The sequence below is a fragment of the Chiloscyllium plagiosum genome, unplaced genomic scaffold (assembly GCF_037043375.1).
Source record: "Chiloscyllium plagiosum isolate Xiang-an unplaced genomic scaffold, Cpla_swu_hap1 HiC_scaffold_13, whole genome shotgun sequence".
Classification (NCBI taxonomy): Eukaryota; Metazoa; Chordata; class Chondrichthyes; order Orectolobiformes; family Hemiscylliidae; genus Chiloscyllium; species Chiloscyllium plagiosum.
The window spans coordinates 84,149,129-84,171,585 of record NW_028270151.1 but is presented as its reverse complement, the minus strand read 5'-3'; the positions used below and the strand labels follow the sequence as shown (position 1 = coordinate 84,171,585).

The 22,457-nt window shown below is 38.8% G+C and overlaps 1 protein-coding gene across 1 annotated transcript in view; it reads right to left on the bottom strand.

Moving 5' to 3' along the window:
• The window catches only part of wdr33 (WD repeat domain 33), a 105,926-nt gene that overhangs the window by 36,517 nt on the left and 46,952 nt on the right, over positions 1 to 22,457 (bottom strand). Inside the window, exons 6-7 of the mRNA XM_043701765.2 lie at positions 21,417 to 21,568; positions 18,882 to 18,979 (exon numbers count right to left, since the gene is read on the bottom strand). Coding sequence (XP_043557700.1) covers positions 18,882 to 18,979; positions 21,417 to 21,568 — 250 coding nt within the window. The remainder of the gene's footprint in view (positions 1 to 18,881; positions 18,980 to 21,416; positions 21,569 to 22,457) is intronic.

Here is a 22,457-nt window from a genome sequence, read left to right as displayed (position 1 = left end):
ATAAGCCAGTTGAAATTCTAAAATGGCAAATGTAGATTTGAATTTAGTTCATTAAATACACCTAGAATTTAAAAGCTAGTATTGGTAAAGGCGATCTGATTTTTATAAAAGCCCACTTGTTCACCGATGTCCTTTGGGGGAAAAAACTTGGGCCCTGACCTGGTCTGGCCAGAAAGCCGTAGGTCTGAAGTCAATTAAATTTACTCTCAATTGCCCTCAAACAGCCTAGCAAGTTACTCAGTTGTATCAGATTACCATTTTTAAAAAAATTCAAAAAGGTGGCTCAACATCACATTCGTAGGGGCAATTAGGGATGTGTATCAATTCTGGCTTCATTTGCAACAGTCATAAAGAATAAAGAATAGGGAAATATCTCACCAGTGTGCTCTTTTTAAAGAACACAGCTGTAAGTAAACTAGAAAAGCTGGAATTCATAACTTGTAAAAATTGTCAGCTTGTTGCTGACAATATAGAAACCATCTCTACTTTGCTGTCTATCTTTTTAAGGTGATAGTTTTCAGCAGGAAGATGACCAGTCTGCCTTGCTGGAGGAAGACATTTGACTCTTTCAGTCTGTCTCGAGTGCCACACTGAGAATCTGAGAAGCTCCACGTCACATTCAATTTCCCCTGCTGTGGCAATAGATGCTGCCTATAAATGGATGTCTAGAAATGTTCAGAGGGGAAAAAAAAATGCTGCAACTGCATTATCCACTGATCTTATAAATGCTGGCCAAGAGGGGAAACAGAAGCCAGACAGGCAAATACATTCATCTTCTATCCTCTCTTCTTTTCAGAATATAGGCCTAGTTCTACAGCACTATTACTCCAATGGCTACAGTAAAATCTAGGAAACAGCACATGCTGGATTGTGGCCATGAGATATGGTTAATCTGTAGACTAGGCAAATGTATCAGCTGAAAATTATCTTAACCATCAAACCGCTAAGTCCATGTTTGAAAGGGAGACTTTTCCCACTGAGGACATCTGCACTCTAAAAGAGGGTTGGAAGATCCCAATAAAAGCTTCTCCAAAATGACAAGGATGCTCCTATAAGATTATCCTGGAGAGGGGACCTACAGGTTACCATCAATTCAATACAGATCTGTTCATTAAGTATACAGAAGCTACCTAATGGTCTCAGATTAATGTGCTAAAATTATTTTGTACAAACTCCTAAAAATACAAACTCCAGGAAAGGAAATCAACAGCTATGAAGAGTGGAGGGCGTGGTAATGGGCAAGTATTTAGTCACATTCTAATTAATTAGTTATCTCACAGCATCTTCAATGGTTCAATGAACATGGTGCAAAGAACAGTGCAGGAGGGCAAGCAAAATGCATCACCAGACTAATCTAAAAATAAGATGCCAACCTGGTGAAGCTGTAAGACAGGACTACATGACAAACAGCAGAAGCTGCATGTGATAGAGATAGAATCAAATCCTCCCACAACCAACTATTCAAATCTAAGCTCTGCAGTCCTATCACATTAGCTGTGAATGGTGGCAGACAATTAAACACGTAATAGTAATGGAAGTGAGGGGAAGAGGGGGTTGGTCCCAAAAAGATCCCCATCATCAATAAAGAGAGAGCCCAGCTCATCAGTGCAAAATACAAAGCTGGAGCCTTTGCAAACATCTTCATACAGAAATGCATCGAATTACAGAACCAACCATCTCAATGTCCTCCTAGGGTCCACAGGACCACAGATGCCAGTCTTTTTTTTTGATGCACTCCACATAGAGTCATAGAGATGTACAACAAGGAAACAGACCCTTCAATCTAACCTGTCCATGCTGACCAGATATCCCAACCCAATCTAGTCCCACCTGCCATCACCTGGCCCATATCCCTCCAAACCCTTCCTATTCATATACCCATCCAAATGCCTCTTAAATGTTGCAATTGTACCAGCCTCCACCAATCTCCACCACTTCCTCTGGCAGCTCATTCCATACATGTACCACCCTCTGGGTATCAGTCCCAGGATATTGCTGCAGGAATTCTTCAAGACATGTTCTCATCAGTCTGTACAAAGATATCATTACACATCTCCAGAACAGGTGGGACTTGAACACAGGCTTTCTAGCCCAAGAGTAGGCCCATAGTTTTTCAGGGTAGTATCCAAGGCTCAATCATCTTCAGTGCTTCATCAATGACATTCCCTCTATAAGTCAGAGTGGCGATATTTGATGAGGACTGAAAAACGTTCAGCACCATTCACAACTCATGTACTGACGTAGTCCATATATGTAGACGTCAATAACAGCCAGGTGCGTGGCAAGAATATTTGAACCATACAGATGGCAGGCTGTGGACACCTCCAACTAAAGAGTATTTAACCATCTCACCACGACATTCGATGGCATTACCATTGCTGAAACCCCCAGCATCAACATCATTTACAAGGCAAGAGTGTGATAGAATACTTTTTCTTTGTCCGGATGAGTGCAGCTCCAACAACACTCAATATGCTCAACACTGCCCAGCAACTCTCTTTACTGGCTTTATCCACCACCTTCCACAGTCACTCCCTCCACCACTGACACACAGTGGCAACAATGTGTACCATGTACAAGATACACTGCAACAACTCAACAAAGATCATTCAATAGCCCCTTTTAAACCTACATTTTTCACTTAGACAAACAAAGGCAGCAGGCATGTGAGAACCCACCATCTGCAAGTTCCTTCCAAGCCATTCCCTGGACTTGTGCTCCTGAGGGCCAAGTTAATAATCTGGGAACGTGTTAGATGGTAAAGTTTAAATTCAATTAATGAATCAGGAATTGAAATCTAGCCTTAATGATGTGACCATTACAACTATTATCAACTGTAAAAACCCAATCAGTTCATGAGTGTCCTTTAGAGAAGGAAATCTATTGTCCTTTCTTAGTCTGGCCTACATGTGAATCCAGACCCATAGCAATGGGATAACGATATCTAGATTGCTGTTCCTGCACGGTCAGCTGGCTCAAAATTCTGGAGTTCTGTTCCTAACAGGACTGGAGATACACCCACCCCTCATGGACTACAGCAGTTCAAGAAAGTGGCTCAACAATAACTCGCAGGCAATCAGGGCTGGCCAACAAATGTCAGCCAAGCCAGCAGTGTCCACATCCCATGAATGAATTAAAAAAATGTTCTTGGTTGATCTATGTTCCAAGACTGTTTCAAGACGAAAGCATATAGTAAGTTAAGTGGTAGTTTGCATCTGGTAATGTTAAAATGTCGCAGTGAAATTTTGTCCACTGCCAGGACAACAATGTATTTACATCAGAGTGCAGAGATGATGTAATCAATGATAATCAACAATTGGCTTGGAAAACAAAGCGAATGATAATAAATGGGAAAGGCTCTGACAGTAATAACACCGACCCAAAGAGGCCTACAGCGATTTTCTCTGTATTGAATTTTGCATAAGTGATATGAAGACTATTTCCAATATATTTCAACATGGAGACTGCCAAATACTCATTGTACCAATGTCCTGATGGAATCATGGACAGGGAAAAATCAGGGTAATCAACCATAAAAGGGGAGGCAATGCTCCATGTAGGATCAGTAATTGCGGATTTTCCTCATTTTTTTTCTTTCTGGAAGGATAGGGATTTGAGGAGTTGGGTAGGAGAAACATTGTCAGACTTGCCTTGTGGTTGCGTGGAGTTTATGAAAAAGTAAGGTTTCAGTGGTCTGTAACCCAAGTATGATTGTTGATCAAATGGCTTTTTTTCACTTCATGCTCGCTCTATATGTCTTGGCATTATGGACTAATATTTTGTTTGAATCTGGGTGCGAAATGGTTCTATTATCGTTAAAACAACCACCTTTCATCTGAAGTTCGGGCAACTGATCAACCATTTCAGGAAAGTTCAGCTCGCCTCCATGCATGTTTGGCAAATCTCCCTGCTGCATTTCTATTTGCTTTATCAGATTTCCACCCTCATATGAAACACATTCTTAAAAGGGCTACTGAACTCTACATACATGACTGCTATTGAAACCTTGTTTAGAGAATCACACTTAGACTAAAGTCTATGTCTTGTTGAGTGTAGCTATTACAAAAGGGCTAAAACATGAGGAGTCACCTCAGTTGGCTAAACGCCGTGTGTCAATGGAAGAACGTAATCCCATTAAGTTTGTAAATTTCCATGCATACTTTGGGTAAAAGAAATGTTTATAACATGCTGAGAAACTTGACAGAAGAAACTTACGCTGCAACTGATCGTTAACACAAAGCAACTATGAAAGAAACTCTCGAAAACTTTGAATGTGCTGTCACAAATTGAGTTACTGACAAACAGTACTCAGGTTAGGTTCCAGGACAAGGTAGGAACTGTCAAAACCAACTGCTATGGCATGGTTTTATTAAAAGGTGTCTCAAATTCTTCTCCCTATTTGGTTAATAGCCAACAATTTTGAATTGGAGATGGAAAAAGTAAGCAATAAAATGATGTGCACAGAGGTCAGCAACACATGGGTTGCACAGGTCAAAACTCCCAGCCTGAGTACATACACTGAGGCACAGTTACATTTTTTACTTGATTGTTCATCCAGTTTATGCTGTAAGCTGTACAGGACCTTGATAAGGCCACATTTGGAGTACTGTGTGCAGTTCTGGTCGCCTCACTTTAGGAAAGATGTGGAAGCTTTGGAGAGGGTGCAGAGGAGATTTACCAGGATGTTGCCTGGAATGGAGAATAGGTCGTACGAGGATAGGTTGAGAGTGCTAGGCCTTTTCTCATTGGAACGGCGAAGGATGAGGGGTGACTTGATAGAGGTTTATAAGATGATCAGGGGAATAGATAGAGTAGACAGTCAGAGACTTTTTCCCCGGGTACAACAGAGTGTTACAAGGAGACATAAACTTAAGGTGAAGGGTGGAAGGTATAGGGGGGATGTCAGGGGTAGGTTCTTTACCCCGAGAGTGGTGGGGGCATGGAATGCGCTGCCTGTGGGAGTGGCAGAGTCAGAATCATTGGTGACCTTTAAGCGGCAATTGGATAGGTACATGGATAGGTGCTTAAGCTAGGACAAATGTTCGGCACAACATTGTGGGCCGAAGGGCCTGTTCTGTGCTGTATTGTTCTATATTCTATGTTCTTTGGTAGTTGAACCAAGCTGCAAAGCTTTGGCAAATACAAAGAAGCAGAAATGAAATGTTACTGTTCTGGTCTTGGTTGAAGAAAGGGCAATCACAAGAAAACACATTCCTTGACTCACAATTAAAAGATCAGTGTGGGTTACTTAATAAAGAAAAGTGAAATCCATTGTTTGATGGGAAACAGTTTTCATGGGCTATTGATTTCAAATTAACATTAGCCAAGGTACAATTGGTAGCACTGTAGGCTGAGTCAGAACATTATGGGTTCACTCCTCACACAAACTTGAACATAACATAGGCCAGCATTTTAATGCAGCACTGACAGTGTTGCATCATTGGGCATGCCACATTTTGGATGAGTGATTAAACCAGGACCACATCTATTCATATCCCATAGCACTATTTGAAGAGCAAGGGAGTTATTAGAGTGTCCTGGCCAATATTAATCTATTAAACAATACCTAAGTACAATCAGAATCATACTGTATAGTAGCTCCATTATTTTTGAGCTGACTCTTAATTAGTCCTGTGTTGATGCTATTGCCCATGACCCTGTAAATGTTCCCTTTACATGTGTATATCCAAGTTACAACTAAAGTTGTTTTCACTGCCCTTTCAAGCATAACAGCTCATTGTATAATATAGAATTCTCATTTCCACTCTGGTTCTTTTGCCAACTCTCTCAAATCTTTGTACTCTGCTTCCAAATTATTCTCACAACAAAACAAAAATCTCACTGTACCCTCTACTGTTACAGCAAATTAAATATTACACTTTGTCATGTCAAAGTAAGTTCTTCCTCTTTGGTAAAATCCATTTGCACCACTGTGAGGATCTTGACATTCACCCGAAACTGTGCTGTGTAGAAATGGGCACAATACCCGAGCCAAGGTTCAGCCAGTGTTTCACACTCTGCCTCTACTTTAGAAGTATATGAGATCATTGGCTTTCAAAAAAAATCCAGTCATTTACAGAAAAGTTCCAGAGAGTAAGTCCTTAAGTTATGAAGGTAAGACTGGAGTAAGTTAGAATTGAGGCCCTAGGAGAAAAGAAGGCTGAGAGGAAATGGTCTGGATAGCGTAGATGTGGAGAAACTATTCCCACTGTGAAAAAAATGGAGAATGAGTGGGCACAGATTTAATAGGTAAAAGCAGCAAAAGGAACAGGAGGAAAAACATTTTCATACATTGAGTAGCTAGGATCTGGATTGCAATGCCCGAATGCATGGTAGAGGCCAGTTCAATTGCAGCAAAGTAGAATTAGAATGTTGTCTAAAAGGAACAATGTGCACGGTTACAGGGAGAAGATGCGAAATATTCATTTGGTACAATTCAATCGGCTGTATCGATTCTGAGATTAATTTGCTGCTCTTTGCAAAATCCTATGTGCAAAATGTCTGCTATTTCCCCTCTGATAATTGTGACTACATTTCAAAAGTACTCGATTGGCATTATAACTTCGTGAGGCAGTGAGGGCTGTTCTCCAAATGTAGGTGCTTAGCTTAACGGAATGAAAAGCTCTGTGTTTTATCAACCCTAAGTACAGTGAATGTGGACAATCCTGAAATCCAATTTCTAGTCAATGCAAATTGCATAACTCCCACTTTGATACTGCACTACCAGAGTAGATCGTGCAGAGAACATATCCATCACTGATGTACCAGAATGCTCTTCTGTAATTACAGTTAAAAAGAATACTTAGCTTGACTACATTTCCATGTGTAACCCTGTAAATGCTTGAACCAAGAAAACATGATTTTTTAAATTCCCATGGTAATACTTCACTTTGATAAGCATGGAACTTATTTTACAATCAAAGCTGCCCAAAAAAGGAATAGATCTTGAATTAAAACACCAATAAGCTTCTCTACTAACCTCTACACACATAGATACATAAATAAGTCAGTGAAAGACATTGTACAGTTAAAATTTTGTCATTATCTAAAATCTACAATATTACAATATGATTCCCAGAAATAAGTTCTATTTGAAGGTAATTCTTCATGGCACACATATTTGATCCAGATAGTTGCAACATTGGTGTGGTATAATTTTAGTCACGTGTGAATATTGACTATTCTTTGCAGTACACAAATAATTGGAGATGGGTTCTGAACAGAATACTTGCAAGCATACGCAAAAAGGTAGGAAGTCCAAATAAAAATGGCAAGTTAAAATCTGATTACATGATTGAGAAGAAAGTTCTGCACAAAATAGTCAACTTAATAATTTACTTGGATTCCATCCAAAGAAAACAGGAAACATTTAAAAGCATGTTTATCAAATCATTAAGCTTGGTAGCTAATGTCGGGGAATGTATTCTCTGTTGTTGTGTGGAGCATATCAGAATGTGAAACGCCAGAGAATACGTACACACTCCCAAGATCTGACGTAAATGTTAAGAAATCGGTTTGGGCCTTCTACAGTTATAAAATTGTTAGGTCAGTATTTAACATCACTTTTCCCAAATTACACTTCACCTCACATACAGTTGTATTTTAGTTTATTTTCTCATCAGCAATATATATTATGCTGTTAATTTATCATGGTCCGAAGTTCCAAAGGTCTACAGCATTATACTGGCACAGATTATTTGGGGTGTGAATAGAATTGTATTATTCCTGAGAAGAGATGTCCAAAATTGTTCTTATCTCTAGTTGCAATCAATCCAAAATTTGAAGTTGCTTTCAAACATTTTGGTATGCTTTCCTTTATTGGTCAGAGTATTGAGTACAAGAGTTGGAAGGTCATGTTGCGGCGGTACAGGACATTGGTTAGGCCACTGTTGGAATATTGCATGCAATTCTGGTCTCCTTCCTATCGGAAAGATGTTGTGAAACTTGAAAGGGTTCAGAAAAGATTTACAAGGATGTTGCCAGAGTTGGAGGATTTGAGCTATAGGGAGAGGCTGGACCTTTTTTCCCCTGGAGCGCGAAGGCTGAGGGGTGACATTATAGAGGTTTACAAAATCATGAGGGGCATGGATAGGGTAAACAGGCAAAGTCTTTTCCCTGGAGTCGGAGAGTCCAGAACTAGAGGGTATAGGTTTAGGGAGAGAGAGGAAAGATATAAAAGAGACCTAAGGGACAACGTTTTCACACAGAGGGTAATACGTGTATGGAATGAGCTGCCAGAGGAAGTGGTGGAGACTGGTACAATTGCAACATTTAAGAGGTATCTGGATGGGTATATGTGTAGGAAGGGTTTGGAGGGATATGGGCCGGGTGCTGGCAGGTGGGACTAGATTGGGTTGGGATATCTGGTCAGCATGGACGGGTTAGATCAAAGGGTCTGTTTCCATGCTGCACATCTCTATGACTCTATATCAGTGTTAAGAGTTAGATTTTTCTCAGAAAGTGCAGAATTTAATTTCTTTAAAAATGTAGGCATGAGCTCTGAAATTGAAGAAAAGAACTCTAATGTAATCTCAATTTTCTGTCATTGCACAGGTGAGTGAGGAAAGGGGGATAATGTTTTTCTTCCAACTAGGACATTTACAACCTGTAAGCACAAAGTTTGACACATGAATACTGAGATATACTGAGAATATGGAGTTTTAGGTGGAATCCAGTCTTGTCACTATGAATGTTGGGGAGTGTATATTGTCACCAAAGGATGGCTTCATCACCTTGGATGTTAAAAGTCTATAAAAGCAGTGAGAAAAATCCAGTAGCTCAGGGCTAAATCCACAACATTGCTCATGAAAGAGGGTGGCAGAGGCTAGTAACAACCATTGTTATATATTTTTAAAATTGACTGAATCTGGAAGCAATGAAAGGAAGGCACAGTAAAAATAACATGGTGACTAACATTCACCTTTTCAAGGTGGTGAGGATTTACTTCCACACTGAATGATTGTTCTTTTGCTGTGTTGTGACTAATCTCTCTGTCACTACTGAAACAGGAACAGGCATCGGAAATTCTGAAAGATCAAAGCTCAGAATCATCTTTTTTTAAAAAAAAAGACACTGTGACTAAGTCATAAGACCTGAACTAATTGGAAACAGACTAGTCAATACCATCCAAGGATGGCAAACTATTGCCAAGAGGAGTAAACCAGCAAGGAAACTTGCTTTATACTATCAGTAAATGTAAGTGGTACATAGTCAATAAAACTATTGTCTGTTATTATTTTACAGTCTGCTTAGGAAAGTAGAAGAAAAACATTAGAAATGTTCTAGGTTTAAAGTGAACAAGTGCTTTTACAGTTTAAGACAAGACATAAAAGGAGGCCCTTCAGCCCATCCAGTCACTCTGCCATTCAATGAGATCATGGCTGATCGGATAATCTCAACTCTACTTCCTGCCTTTGTCCTATAGCCACTAATTCCCTTAATGAAGAGAAATCTACCTCAGCCTTGATTATACTTATTCACAAGCATCAATAACCCTCTGTAGGGAAGAATTCCACAGATTCATTACCTCAGAGAAGAAACTCCTCCTTCTCTCCATTTTACATATGCAACCCGTTATTCTGAGATTACGCCCTAGATTCTCACTCCACCCACCCTGTTAAATCTCCACAAGAATGAGGCAGTGGTGGCATAATGGTAATGACACTGGACTGTAATCCAGACGGTCAAGCTAATGTGTGAGCACATAGGTTCAAATCCTACTTGACGGATGGTGAAATTTGAATTTCAACAAAATCTGAAGTTAGAAGAGAGCTTTATGGCCACCACGCATCTACTGTGATTGTTTATTCTACATTATTCAGAACTGGTTTCCTGAACAGAATTGCGTTAAATCCAGCCCGACCACAGGAAGGCACTGTAGAGTGCTGGCCAGGTAGGTAGGAATTTGTTCTAATTAATTCCCAGCTGACAGGCTTTGCCTGGGGGAAACAAACAAGGCTCAGAGTCAAGAATCACAAAGTTTCAAAATCTTGGAAAGATTATGGATTCATTAAAAATCTAGTAGACAGCAATGCAAAACAGTCAACTGGATATGCAGAGAGCAGCTGGGTCACTGCAACCTATGGATCATTTTCATTTCAGTCAGAAAGGCAATAAGAGAAATTTCACACTATTACTTACACTGGATATAAAAGGTTCCTGAATACATAGAAAGGCAGTTAACATGAATGTACAGTTAACATGAATGTACAGTTAACATGAATGTACAGTTAACATGAATGGTCAAAATAACAGGTCAGTTGAAAAAACAGCTCCAAAATTAAAGTAATGCTGCCCCCTAGTGCCAATCTGCATTCATTACTAAAATTGAATATTTTTTTTCTGCTAATACTGTCATCCTGATGACAAAGCCTTGGTGAGACAGAGTTCATAAGTTCTCTGGTAACTTGGTTGCCGTCACATAAGAATTGCAAAAGAGACTAACCAGCCAAGGAGAGAATCACAATGGAGCTTAAATAACATCCACATAACCAACCACAGTGATTAAAAACAAACTTGATTTGCTTTTTCACAGACAAAGGAGATAGGCCAATTGTAGACCCCATCTTCCACATGGATGAGGTTAGCTAATTCAACATGGTTTGGGACCTGAATCTAGGAACTTTACCAATCTGAACTTTAGATACTCACTGAATAAACTCACTAAACATTCTCATTTATGTTGTCACCAAATATTATCTGAATATCTTGAAGTCAATGCTTCAAATAATGAACTTGCAAAACTAATAATAGTCCAGTTAAATTGAATCCCCATGTCCCCATAGTTAGCTACAGCAATATAAACTAATTATTCAAAAGTAGCATCTCATTGAATCACAACTGTGCTCTTCCTTCCAAATTATCTGGTCACACTAATATTACACAAAATGAAAGCTGGGGGACTTCCACATGGTGACAGCTGAACCAGCTATGCTGACCATAGTGTAAGATGCATGTTTTCAATAGTGTGCAAAAAGCAGCAGGTAGCTAGAGTTCAACAAAGACATCAGCAGCAACAATGCCACACTGTCCTCAGTAAGCTGCATAAAGAGTTATAAAAGTCAAGCTGCAGTGATCTGGTAGGTACTACACATAGGAAAAGTACTTCCGTGATGGTTAAATGGATAAATGTATCAACAGCATGAAACAAAGTCATACAGACTACCAAGGTTACAGGTTGCAAACCTATATCAGGAAGGAATGTAGAAATGTCATTGGAGGAGAAGGAAAAATCTGTAACTCATCATTATTCAATATTTGCCCCATCCTGAAAAGTACAAGTGCATATAAATCAGACAAGGATATCAAAGAGGGTAGTTCTAACTTAACCAGAGTTGGATGCCCTTCCAGTTCTTAGTTGCTCATGTGAAAACTGGTCACACACTGCAGATGTTCATGGAACTAATATTCTAATGGAAATCACAATCTTCTGAATACAAGGGGGAAAAGGAGAACATTTGTGAGATGTACAAATATCATTCGTTACCATGTTGATAAAAGTACATGTATAACAGAGATATTCAGCACATGGCTTCAGCTACAATCACAAGTGAAACTGAATAAATAACTCAAACAGGATATGAAAGAATTAATCAAATATCACTCCTTGATCATTGTGTTTTCTAATTCCAATCACAATATATCTCAGTTGGAAATCTTAAGAGTTTCTGAACTTGGACTGTAAATTCCAACAAACTTTTGTCTTTACTATCGATGTCCTTCTGATCAGCTCAATGGTTAACTATTTGTGTCTCCACAAACTGCTATTATATGTTACACACTTATTCAACATTTGTAAATAAGATAATTGGTGGGCTCATCAACTGATTAAGCATTAAATCTAATTGGTATACAGATCGTTTGATTAGTAATTGGGTATAAGCATAAATATTAACTGTAGATACTGAAAAGTGAACAAATGTACTAGAAATGTGAAGCTAGGATTTAGTTATTTTATTGTGCTTAGCAGCATCAGTTGTCAGTGTTTGATATTTTTCTTCGCTCAGCAACTGTCATGGTGGTGGCTACGGAGGGATAAGGATTATGTTTATAGGCCAGTTGCAATCTTATTCTTTTGCACATTCATCAGTGTCAGTAAGGTTGTACCATGAAATTTGAAATTTTTAGAATACATACTGTAGAACTGAAAGATTCTCATGGAGTAAACCATGCTTAAGTTCATTTGTGTACATGTTACAGGCTACACACCATTTCCAACATTTGTCTTCACAAAAATGGATTGGTAGCTGCTCTTAAACATGTAATCATCTGTGTATTATATTTCGCTTTGTTTATGTTGTTAAACAGAAGAACTAACATTGGATTCCAGGCCACGATACAGAGTTTAAAGAATAGGCATCTATTAAGTGGATGTTAAAGTGATGTCACAATAATATTAATCCCATTATATGATGCTGACATTCAGGATAATGTTAACATGGGGTTTCCCTTCAATCACCACTAACTGTCCTTCTTCTTGAATCTTTGTATGTTTTGAAAGCCTTCCCTTCACTTGTGCTCGTCTGTATATTTCTGCAAGTGACATGGACGGATATAAACAGCTGCACAAAGCAGGTCTTTCATCTTCCTTCTCTCAGCACACATCCTTGAAGAACTTGAGAGCTTTTCAATTTTTGTCACATTGTAGCAGAAAAAAGTCATAAAAAAGCACGAGCTAAAAAACAAGAACCAAAAGCATCAGACTTCGTGAACAGGGAATGTAAAAAGCCATACATACATCACTACTATTAATGTACTGAATAACCTCCTCTGAACTGTAACAATTCTGTTAACAAAATTTTTTTAAAGACAGTCAGTCTCAGTTCCCTGTGTAAGGAATGCTATAAGGAGTGGTTGGAAAATTGATATAATTCACTCCATTCAGTTGTTGGGTAAAGGCGAGAGGGAGAAGGTCTGCGCAGCAGAGAGAGAAAGAAAGAGAGAGAGAGATGTAATGTGGTTATAATTAGATCAAATTTGCATTACATTCAACCCAAACTATCTTCTGGACGAAGAGTTCCTTCTGACTTGCCAAGTCCATGATCGAATATCATTGTCAACATCATAGTTGAAATATATTCACTTCCAAATCTGTGGTTCCTTCTTTTATAGTCTACAACCTTTCACATATTGGATTCAGACTAAACAATATAAGTTCACCCCATTAAGAAATAGTTGCTGTGACTCAGTAAAAATTGTACTCTGAGCAGAATACTGATTACAAGCAGCTGAATGTGAAATTTATCTTCGTCATTTCAGCAATCTTTATTTTAATAGGTTAGAGATCTTTGTAAAGCACAAAAATCTCTGGTGGAAAAACTGAAGCACAGTTGTATTTCATAAGAAATTGAGAGAAGATAGATGGAGCTCAAGACAATCACTATCTAAAATCGGTTTTGTACCAAAAATGTACGATTTGTAGAATATGTTTATCCTTCATTTCAAATGTAATCAGTGGTAATGGCCCAAATTTTGTGGTCACTCTTTTTTCTGACATAGCAATTCACCAGTGACCTCAAAGCGCACTTTCTACTAAGGTTCAAAAATGTGTAACATTTCAAGGGTTTTTACAATAACATAGGGATGGAAGTTCTCAAATGATTTTCCATTGACTGTAGTCTGAGATTGCCTCTATAGAAAGGGACAAAACTGATTTTTGGTTCCTTAATGCATACTAACGGATTTCAACACCACCCTTTGACTTCAAGAACTGGATTTAAATTTTGCTAAGATTTGTGTTCCCTGGTGAGTCCACAATATAAGCTTACTTTCAGGATTCTGATCATTCATGCAAGTGCTGAATGTTGACAGAGGTCTAGAGATGAGTTTAGATAAAAACCAGAATAGCCCAATTATAAGTTGCTGCGACTGACTCAGACACTACCATTGGAAACAAAGGCGAAAATTAAACGTCCTTGCTTGCAGCCTTGTAGGTGAGGTACAGTGAATGTGGAGAGACTTGAGCATAATTATTTTCACTGATCAGCAAATGACAAACTGGAATAAGATAAATTTGTAAATACAACCTGCATGGTCATGGTAGAAGTCAGGTCACATCCTCAGTACTGAAAAACTATGGAAAAAAACACTTGGGACAGTTTTATCACAGTTGAAGATGTTTAGACCAACTAGCTTCATGAGACTGAAGTGGAGACTTTATTTTAAATAATAAGCTTTGAATCATATACAACTGGCTAACTGTCCTACACTATATACAGAACAGGTCAGACAAAATTCAGAATATGCATTCAAACAAAACAGGAACTACTATTCTTAAAAACTTGCTGTGCTTGTTCTGCTATCAGTCACTTACGAAATGAAGCAAAGAAAATCTTTATTCTGTATGCTTTTAAAAATAACTGTGAGAAATAACTTCAAATCTATTTTACATCCCGATAGTATTTCCATTTTAGTCGAGGTTGTAGCAGTTTAATATCAGTGCAAAAGTTGGTACAAGGTGAAATGTTTCCATCAGCACTATTGAGAGCACACTGACAATATGTGGCACATCAAGCCACATAGTTAAGTGCAACTGTGTCTCTGTCACAAGAATTTGCCTTAATACCAAGCTTAGACATTGTCAGTTAACACAGGATCATGCTGTGGACCTTTATCCACTGGTTACCTGGATGAAGACAACCTAGCTGCTAATGCATCAGTGTGGGGTTGATATGGGCTTAAGCTCACCATCAACATATACCTTCATAACACTTAAACCCTATTACATTACTGAAAAAAGTTTTTAAAATATAAACAAAAATATAGCATTGTCAAAATCACTGAAGTTTCATTTTCAGAACTTTACAACTTAAAATGTGCACAGCAGAAACTCCCAAGTTGTGGTACTTGAACCCCTTGGGCATCTGGAGGGTGGGATGGGTACAGCACAGAAACTCTACTAGTGGATTCTATTTAATAATTTTATTTGTGAAAACACAAACATATGCAGACAATGATGCACAACGCCCTCTACCTCTAATGGCAGTACAATATAATGTGGTGTCATGTATTGAGAAACTACCCAGTACCCCTGAGCCCAGAACTAAGGCAGGTTTCCTTTTGTACTAGAATGATATCAGCTGGGGTGCACAGTGAAAAGTGAAGCTGACCAAAAGTAGGTCGTGTGAAGAAGAGAACATAAAGGAGTGATGACTCAAACTATCTTCTCATTAGTTTCAGGATTTGGTTCTCCCTTGGGGAATTCACAAATATCATTACCACTTCAAACATTATGTGCTTGTGCTCATAATAAATAATCTCATCTGCCATATTAATAGCGAATAGGTATAAACTGCTATTCTTCATATTATATATGGGTGTTATAATTTGTACATTGTTTGGGCATTGAAACAGTGAACATATTAACCTTGCTTGTGAGTAGGGGGTTACACAAGTAGCTGGCAGTTCTGAGGCAGGGTACATTATAAGTACATGCTTGGGAAGTTTGGTTGTACAAGATGGAAAGCTGAACATTTCTCCCCAAACTAATGTACTGCATGGTGTGATATAAAGCCATAATCCAGGCTCAGAGCTAATTGATAAAAATACAGGGTAACACATTAACAATATTCCTGGGATTATTCTGAATGAGATGGGGACAGAACTTTCATATCAGCTCTCTTTAATTCATAATACTCTTGCCTCTGCATTAAATGATTGTGGATTTCAGCTCTGCATCAAGGTTTTACAGCATGATCTAACATCGAGAATATTACATTACTTGAGGTGCTGTTGTTTAATTAGGTCATAGGAAGGTGCTATATTAATGCAAGCATCAATTCAATCAGGGGTGTGATTTCGGATCGCTATCCAGTCAATGCCTGCCTCACCATCACCATATCCCAAATCCAGAAATGTACAATGCAATATCTGGGAAAGAACAAGAGACGCAGCTTACTGATATTCAACAGGACTGCTCATTCTACTATTCAGCGAGACGGTTAACATGGGTAGATATGGTGAACTCCAACATAATGCTGCGTTCATGAGAAAGGTATCTTCAGATACAAAATCATGCTGGTAAAAAATTACTCCTATCAAGGAGGTTGGGTTAGATATACATATAACTGCAGTCTTTGAATCCTTCCCTAAAATCTGTCAGACACCAATCAATTAACAATAGATTTCTCAGTTTACAAAAGATTTAGTGATGGCTAAAGCAGACCATACCATCACTTATTAAACCTGAATACATTCCAACTTTGTACTGTTTACTTTCTGATTCATGATATATGCATTGAAAATTTTAAATACGGCATTCAATGGATCAAAGCCTTTACTTCGAACAAAAAAGAACATTCAGAAAATGATATTTGAAATGTTTACTTCTTTCTGTAAACACCCTCACCGAGTACTCTTGGCATACAAGTATTACAGACTAACAATGAAATAATATTGAAGGCAACCAGCCCTGTGCGACATACGCACCTCCATTTGATACAGGACATAGCCAACCCATAAAATGACCTCCCATCTGTTCAGACATGGACACAAGTGGTTAAATGCCAGCTGTGATTTAGTGTTAGCACTCTTATCCAAGTCAGAAGGTTGTGGGTTCAGGTCCCATTCAGAGTACAAGCATGGTGTCCAGACTAGAACTCGAGTGCAACATTAAGAGAATGCTGCATTGTTGAAGATGTCGTTTGCAGATCAGATGGTAAACCAACATTCCCATCTTCCCTTTCAGGTGAATGTAACAGGTATATTAAGATTCCACAGAAGGGGAAAGCAGTGCTTCCCACGTCCTGCCAACATTTATCCCTCAAACAACTAAAAACAGATGACCTGATTATTATCACCTCCCAATTTGTGGGAGCTTGCTGTATATAAATTGACTGCTGGGTTTTCCACATGTCAACAGTGGCCATACTTCAAGAACTTTGAAGTACTAAACAAAATAAAAACGAAAGAACTGCGGATGCTGGACAGCAGAAATAAAAGCAGAAATTTATGGAGAAACTCAGCAGGTCTGGCATCTATGGAGAGAAAACAAAGTTAAGATTTCGGGTCCAGTGACCCTTGTTCAGCCTGGATTCAAAATGTTACCTCTGTTATCATGCCACAGATGCCGCCAGACCTGCTGAGCTTCTCCACCAATTTCTGTTTTTGTTACTTCAAAGTGATGTGTGATATTCTGAAAGGTGTTGTAGAAATGCAAGTCTTCATTTGAAGTCTCAGATTATTGAATCAAACTTGGTACAGAAGTAAAACACACTGACAGTTATCAGCAGATATTCACATTAAAACTTCCAGATTGCAGACTATATTTTATAGAACTCTGGCATTTCTTACAACTAAGTAGTTGGAACTGTTCAGGAAATTGCAAATTGCATGTACATGTAATGATAAAATCATAGAGACGTACAGCACGGAATCAGATCCTTCAGTCCAACTCATCCATGCTAACCAGATATCCCAACCTAATCTAGTCCCAGTTGCCAGCATTTGGTCCATATCCCTCCAACCCTTCCTATTCATATACCCATCCAAATGCCTCTTAAATGTTGTAATTGTACCAGCCTCCACCACTTCCTCTGGCAGCTCATTCCATACACGCACCACCCTCTGAGTGAAAAGGTTGCCCCTTAGGTCCCTTTCATATCTTTCCCCTCTCACCCTAAACCTATGCCCTCTAGTTCTGGACTCCCCCCTACTCTGGGGAAAAGACTTTGTTTATTTATCCTATCCATGCCCCTCGTGATTTTATAAACCTCTATGAAGTCACCCCTCAGCCTTCAACGCTCCAGGGAAAACAGTCCCAGCCTATTCAGCCTCTCCCTATAGCTCAAATCCTCCAACCCTGGCAACATTCTTGTAAATCTTTTCTGAACCCTTTCAAGTTTCACAACAACAAGAATTGCACACAATATTCCAAAATGGCCTAACCAACATCATGTACAGCCGCAACATGACCTCCCAGATCCTATACTCAATGTTCTGACCAATAAAGGAAAGCATACCAAACGCCTTCTTCACTATCCTATTAACTGCTACTCTACATTCAAGGAGCTATGAACCTGCACTTAGCAATACTCCCTAGGACCTTACCGTTAAATGTGCAAGTCCTGCTAAGATTTGCTTTACTAAAATGCAGCACCTCACATTTATCTAAATTAAACCTCATTTGCCAGTCCTCAGCCCACTGGCCCACCTGATCAAGATCCCATTGTAATCTGAGGTAACCTTCTTCGCTGTCCACTACACCTCCAATTTTGGTGTCATTTGCAAACTTACTAACGATACCTTCTATGTTCATATCAAAATCATTCATATAAATGATGAAAAGTAGTGGACCCAGTATGGATCTCTGTGGCACTCCACTAGTCACAGACCTCCAGTCTGAAAAACAACCCACTATCACCACCCTCTGTCTTCTAACTTCGAGCCTGTTCTGTATCCAAATGGCTAATTCATGTATTCCATGTGATGTTGTATCGCCATGTATATTGTACCTGCACTTAAGTAGGAAGACTTAGTCATTTTGGGAGAGTTTTTGGGAGCAGGCTGATAGGCATTTTAAATGGTGATCTCCAAAACTACAAAACCATCTTAGTCACACAGTTCACCGCTTGCAACACACACTACAAGAATGTAATCATCCCAATACCTCAAATGAGAGAACACATGATATGAGAGACAGGAGGAAGTGGCACTGAAGAGGTTTTGCAGAGTTAAGAATGAGTAATGTGTGAGGGATGTATTAACAGTACACATGTCTTTGCACATATCTCCTGGCAGGAGGGGGGAAATGGGGTTTTAAACAGAAAGTTGACTAATTTTCTCAGCCTATTTAGTAAGTGTTGTGCTGGATCTTTGACAATTTTGGCTGTACATACTCATTTAAATTGCTAGACCCAGTACACAGCATAGTTTTCTTTACATACCTCGAAGAATGCGTTCCTCGTGACATCGAAGAAAGTCCCAGATTCGAACTGTGCCGTCGTCAGAACATGTGGCAAATTTATTATCCGTAGGTGAGAAACTGTTACATGAAGACACACAGTAGGGGAAAAGAGGTCAGCATTTAACAGGAGCCGAATGGAGCCCAATCTGGAGCACCCTCACATAAGCGTTCTGTACAAATGGACTCCAGAAGTTAACTAGAACCACAATGCTTTACGTTGGAATCTCAATTATCTGCCAAAAGTGGAATAGGATGCACCCCCACAGGAAATAAGAAATTGGCAGACAATTGCAAGTTCCCTTATACTTAGCTTGATGTCAAGTTTCAGCTATCTTTAATCAACCTGTTCAGAAGTGTTATAACACACCTCTGGAGGAGGTGGGACTTGATCCCAGACATTTGGGCTCAGAAGGATAGGGGACACTACCACTGCACCACAAGGGCCCATGACACCAAGTTTTAAACTTGCACTGGATTTATTTAGATTAATCAAAATTAATTGCGTGCACAGGACAGACCCAAAACTTGGTACTTAAACCCAAGTACCATGAAATAAACACCTCAACTCCAGCTGAGCTCCTAGATCCAATGGCCTGACCCTAATGGGATCCCAGACACAAAGTGCCGAACCTCCCTGAGCTCCAGACACAAAGTTGCAACTCACATTGTGCCTACAGAGCTCAAAGTATATTGTTAGAATAACATGTTCTAACCAGTACCAGTCTTACAGTACCCACTTAAGTCTTTTGGATCCAGAAGTTGTGAAAACTCCATTTGAGAGCATTTCACGATGTCATCACCACGAAATGGTACATTACTACATTAGGATTCCCATGAAATTATAAATGGGTATAAATGAGTGTCTTATATGGGTATACCTGTAATTGAGGTTCCACTGTACTAAATAGAGAAGACTTAAGTGCTGACCGTCTGTAGCTCCAATGAAAGTGCATACACTGATGTTATCAAAGAGATGAAGAAACTACGCCTGTGTCACAGAAAGGATGGCATGGCAGCATAGTACATACTCCTTGGAGTCCATGTGCAAACGCTATTCTGAATGGTAGTAATGTTAAATAGCTCCATGTATTTTTTCTATTTAACATTTCCTACAAGCACTTTATACAAAACATTAACCTCAAGTTATATCATTCACATAAGCAGGGAAAAAGAGGGAATTTGTAAACTAATATTATACGCTGGATTGCAGAAATGGCATTGGGGAACAAGATGGGCAAAGGGAAAGTGACCACCGGATTTCACAGTCCAAATTTATCTGTAAAATAATGTGATATGTCCTTCAAAAATTCAGTAGCTACAGTAGCCTGGTTTAAACAATGCTTTTTTTTTGACCTGAGAAGTAAAAGATATCTGCAAATGCGAAATCTAAAGGTGCAAGTGTCACATTGCAAGTATTTGACATTCAAATGGTGTAGCTCATTTAACCACACTTGATGCAAACACTTCAAGTGTTGCACGTGTACTCTAAAACGTCTTTTGACATCTTAAGTAACTGTGATGTATGCTGCTGCTAGTTTACTGATATCTTTGCTGGCTATTTAATCTCATTTGCTGTCTCAGGTCTGCTGTGCCAAACACCACAGCCCAATAAGCAGAGTTTTGGGCAAAGAATGGCATTAACCTGACACTACAGACATTAAAGAACAGTTTGAAACAAAACCCATTTCTAGGAGCAATGGGAAACACCTCCCCTCTGCTAAGTGGATTATTTTGGCTCCATTTTCAAAATGGAAAGGCTTTAGAATGATCTAATACTACAATGTAGTCAGTCACAATAATGGGGAAAAAAAAGTGACATCGTTTTCTTGATGTAATAGAAACCCAGATGAAATGGGATAAATTTAAATTTTTTTTGTACGGTTCTCCTTGCAAATGAATTCAAAGAACGCGATAAGCAAACTTACAATCTGTAAAACCCACCATTTTATTTTACAATTTTGATGTTGGAAGTATTAAAATGGTTTAAAATTTAATTTCTTTTGAAGTTCTTCAATCTTGTTTGCCACTGGATGTAGCTGAATGTCGGTGATCTAGTATTTATTTTTAGTGCCTGCACAGATCACCACCATTGGGATTTCGCTGACCATTTTACTTCGCTGTTGAAACTGGCTTTATTTCTGAAGTTTTAAGCTTTATTCAGTTTTAGGAGAAAAAAGGAAATACTTTATTTAAAAATGTAAAATCTTGCTTTACAAAGAACTCATAAAAGGAATACTTGTATACATCAGCACTGCAGCAAATCTCTGAGCAGTACAGCATACGGTCAACATCCACATTTCTCAAAATTGGCAATGTATCAATACCACACCATAGATCTAGAGCAGACAATGTGGCACTTTGTGTAAAAGAGAAAACAAGTGAAAATATTGAGCATAAAACGTGAAGCATATCTCCCAGGGTGTCATATAAACCATGCACAACTTCACCTAGAATACACTGAAATGACAATATAATTATACCAATCCCTATGGAAAACTGCATAGCATTAATCCACCTGGCCTCTCTAATCGCCTCCTTGTGAGCTTGGAACATCTTCACATTGTTCATGTTGGACTGCCAATACTTCACATATCCACCATGGTCAGCTGTCAGCATCCACATGTCATTATGAGACCAAGTCATGGCTCTAACTGGACTGTCATGAGCCTGTTAAGGTAAAAACAAATTCTCAGTTACTCCATGTGTATTTTCACTTCACATGAATATCTCATCCACAAAGTTTTTTTTTCAAAAATGCTATTAGTTCAGATGCTTGTGGTTGGGAATATTTGTGTAGGCCTAGCACCTATTATTCCAGGAAAATGAATCACAATGGTTGCAGAACACAATGAAGTCGACATATGTTAAGTCCCTCAGTTGCCTCCCAAAGATTTTGCACATGACCCATCTCAGCAAATACTTCAACTGGAGAGGTTAATCAGGCTGCTGCTCCTGATAGAAAGGACACCTCCATCCAGTGTCAAAAGCCATCATGGTAGAACTGGCTAATCAAACATCAGCAGTAGCAAAGGTGCAACAGCACATTGTGAGAATGCCAATATCTTATGCAGTCACTACATGTTAAGAGAAACGAATCATAGCATCAATGACATAAAATCCTAATAACAGTTTGGGAATCTCTAAGCTTCTGACTTTATACAGTACAGGTGTATGTTCACTTAAGTTCACTTAACATATGAAATGGACTAACTGAACATCACCATGAAAAGTCGACCAACTGAGGCTGAGTCTCTGAAAACTACATGAAAAATCTTAAAAGTGGTATATGAAACGAGAGACTTAAACTAAAGGAATCAAGGTGGAGTAGTGCTGGAAAAGAAAGGAGCAAGAAAGATAATCAATCACTGTTGAAGAGCTTTGCTGATTTAACAGTGTTGAGATAATCCTACACATATAGGTAGTCAGGGGACAGTTTATTAGTTTTTCTCTGATCTGATGTTTTGTAAAGCATTTACACATCTGAAAACAAAGATATGGTGAAGGAGCAGTTAAATGGTGAGGCAGAATTGATGCTGAAGTTAGTCAATGTGATATT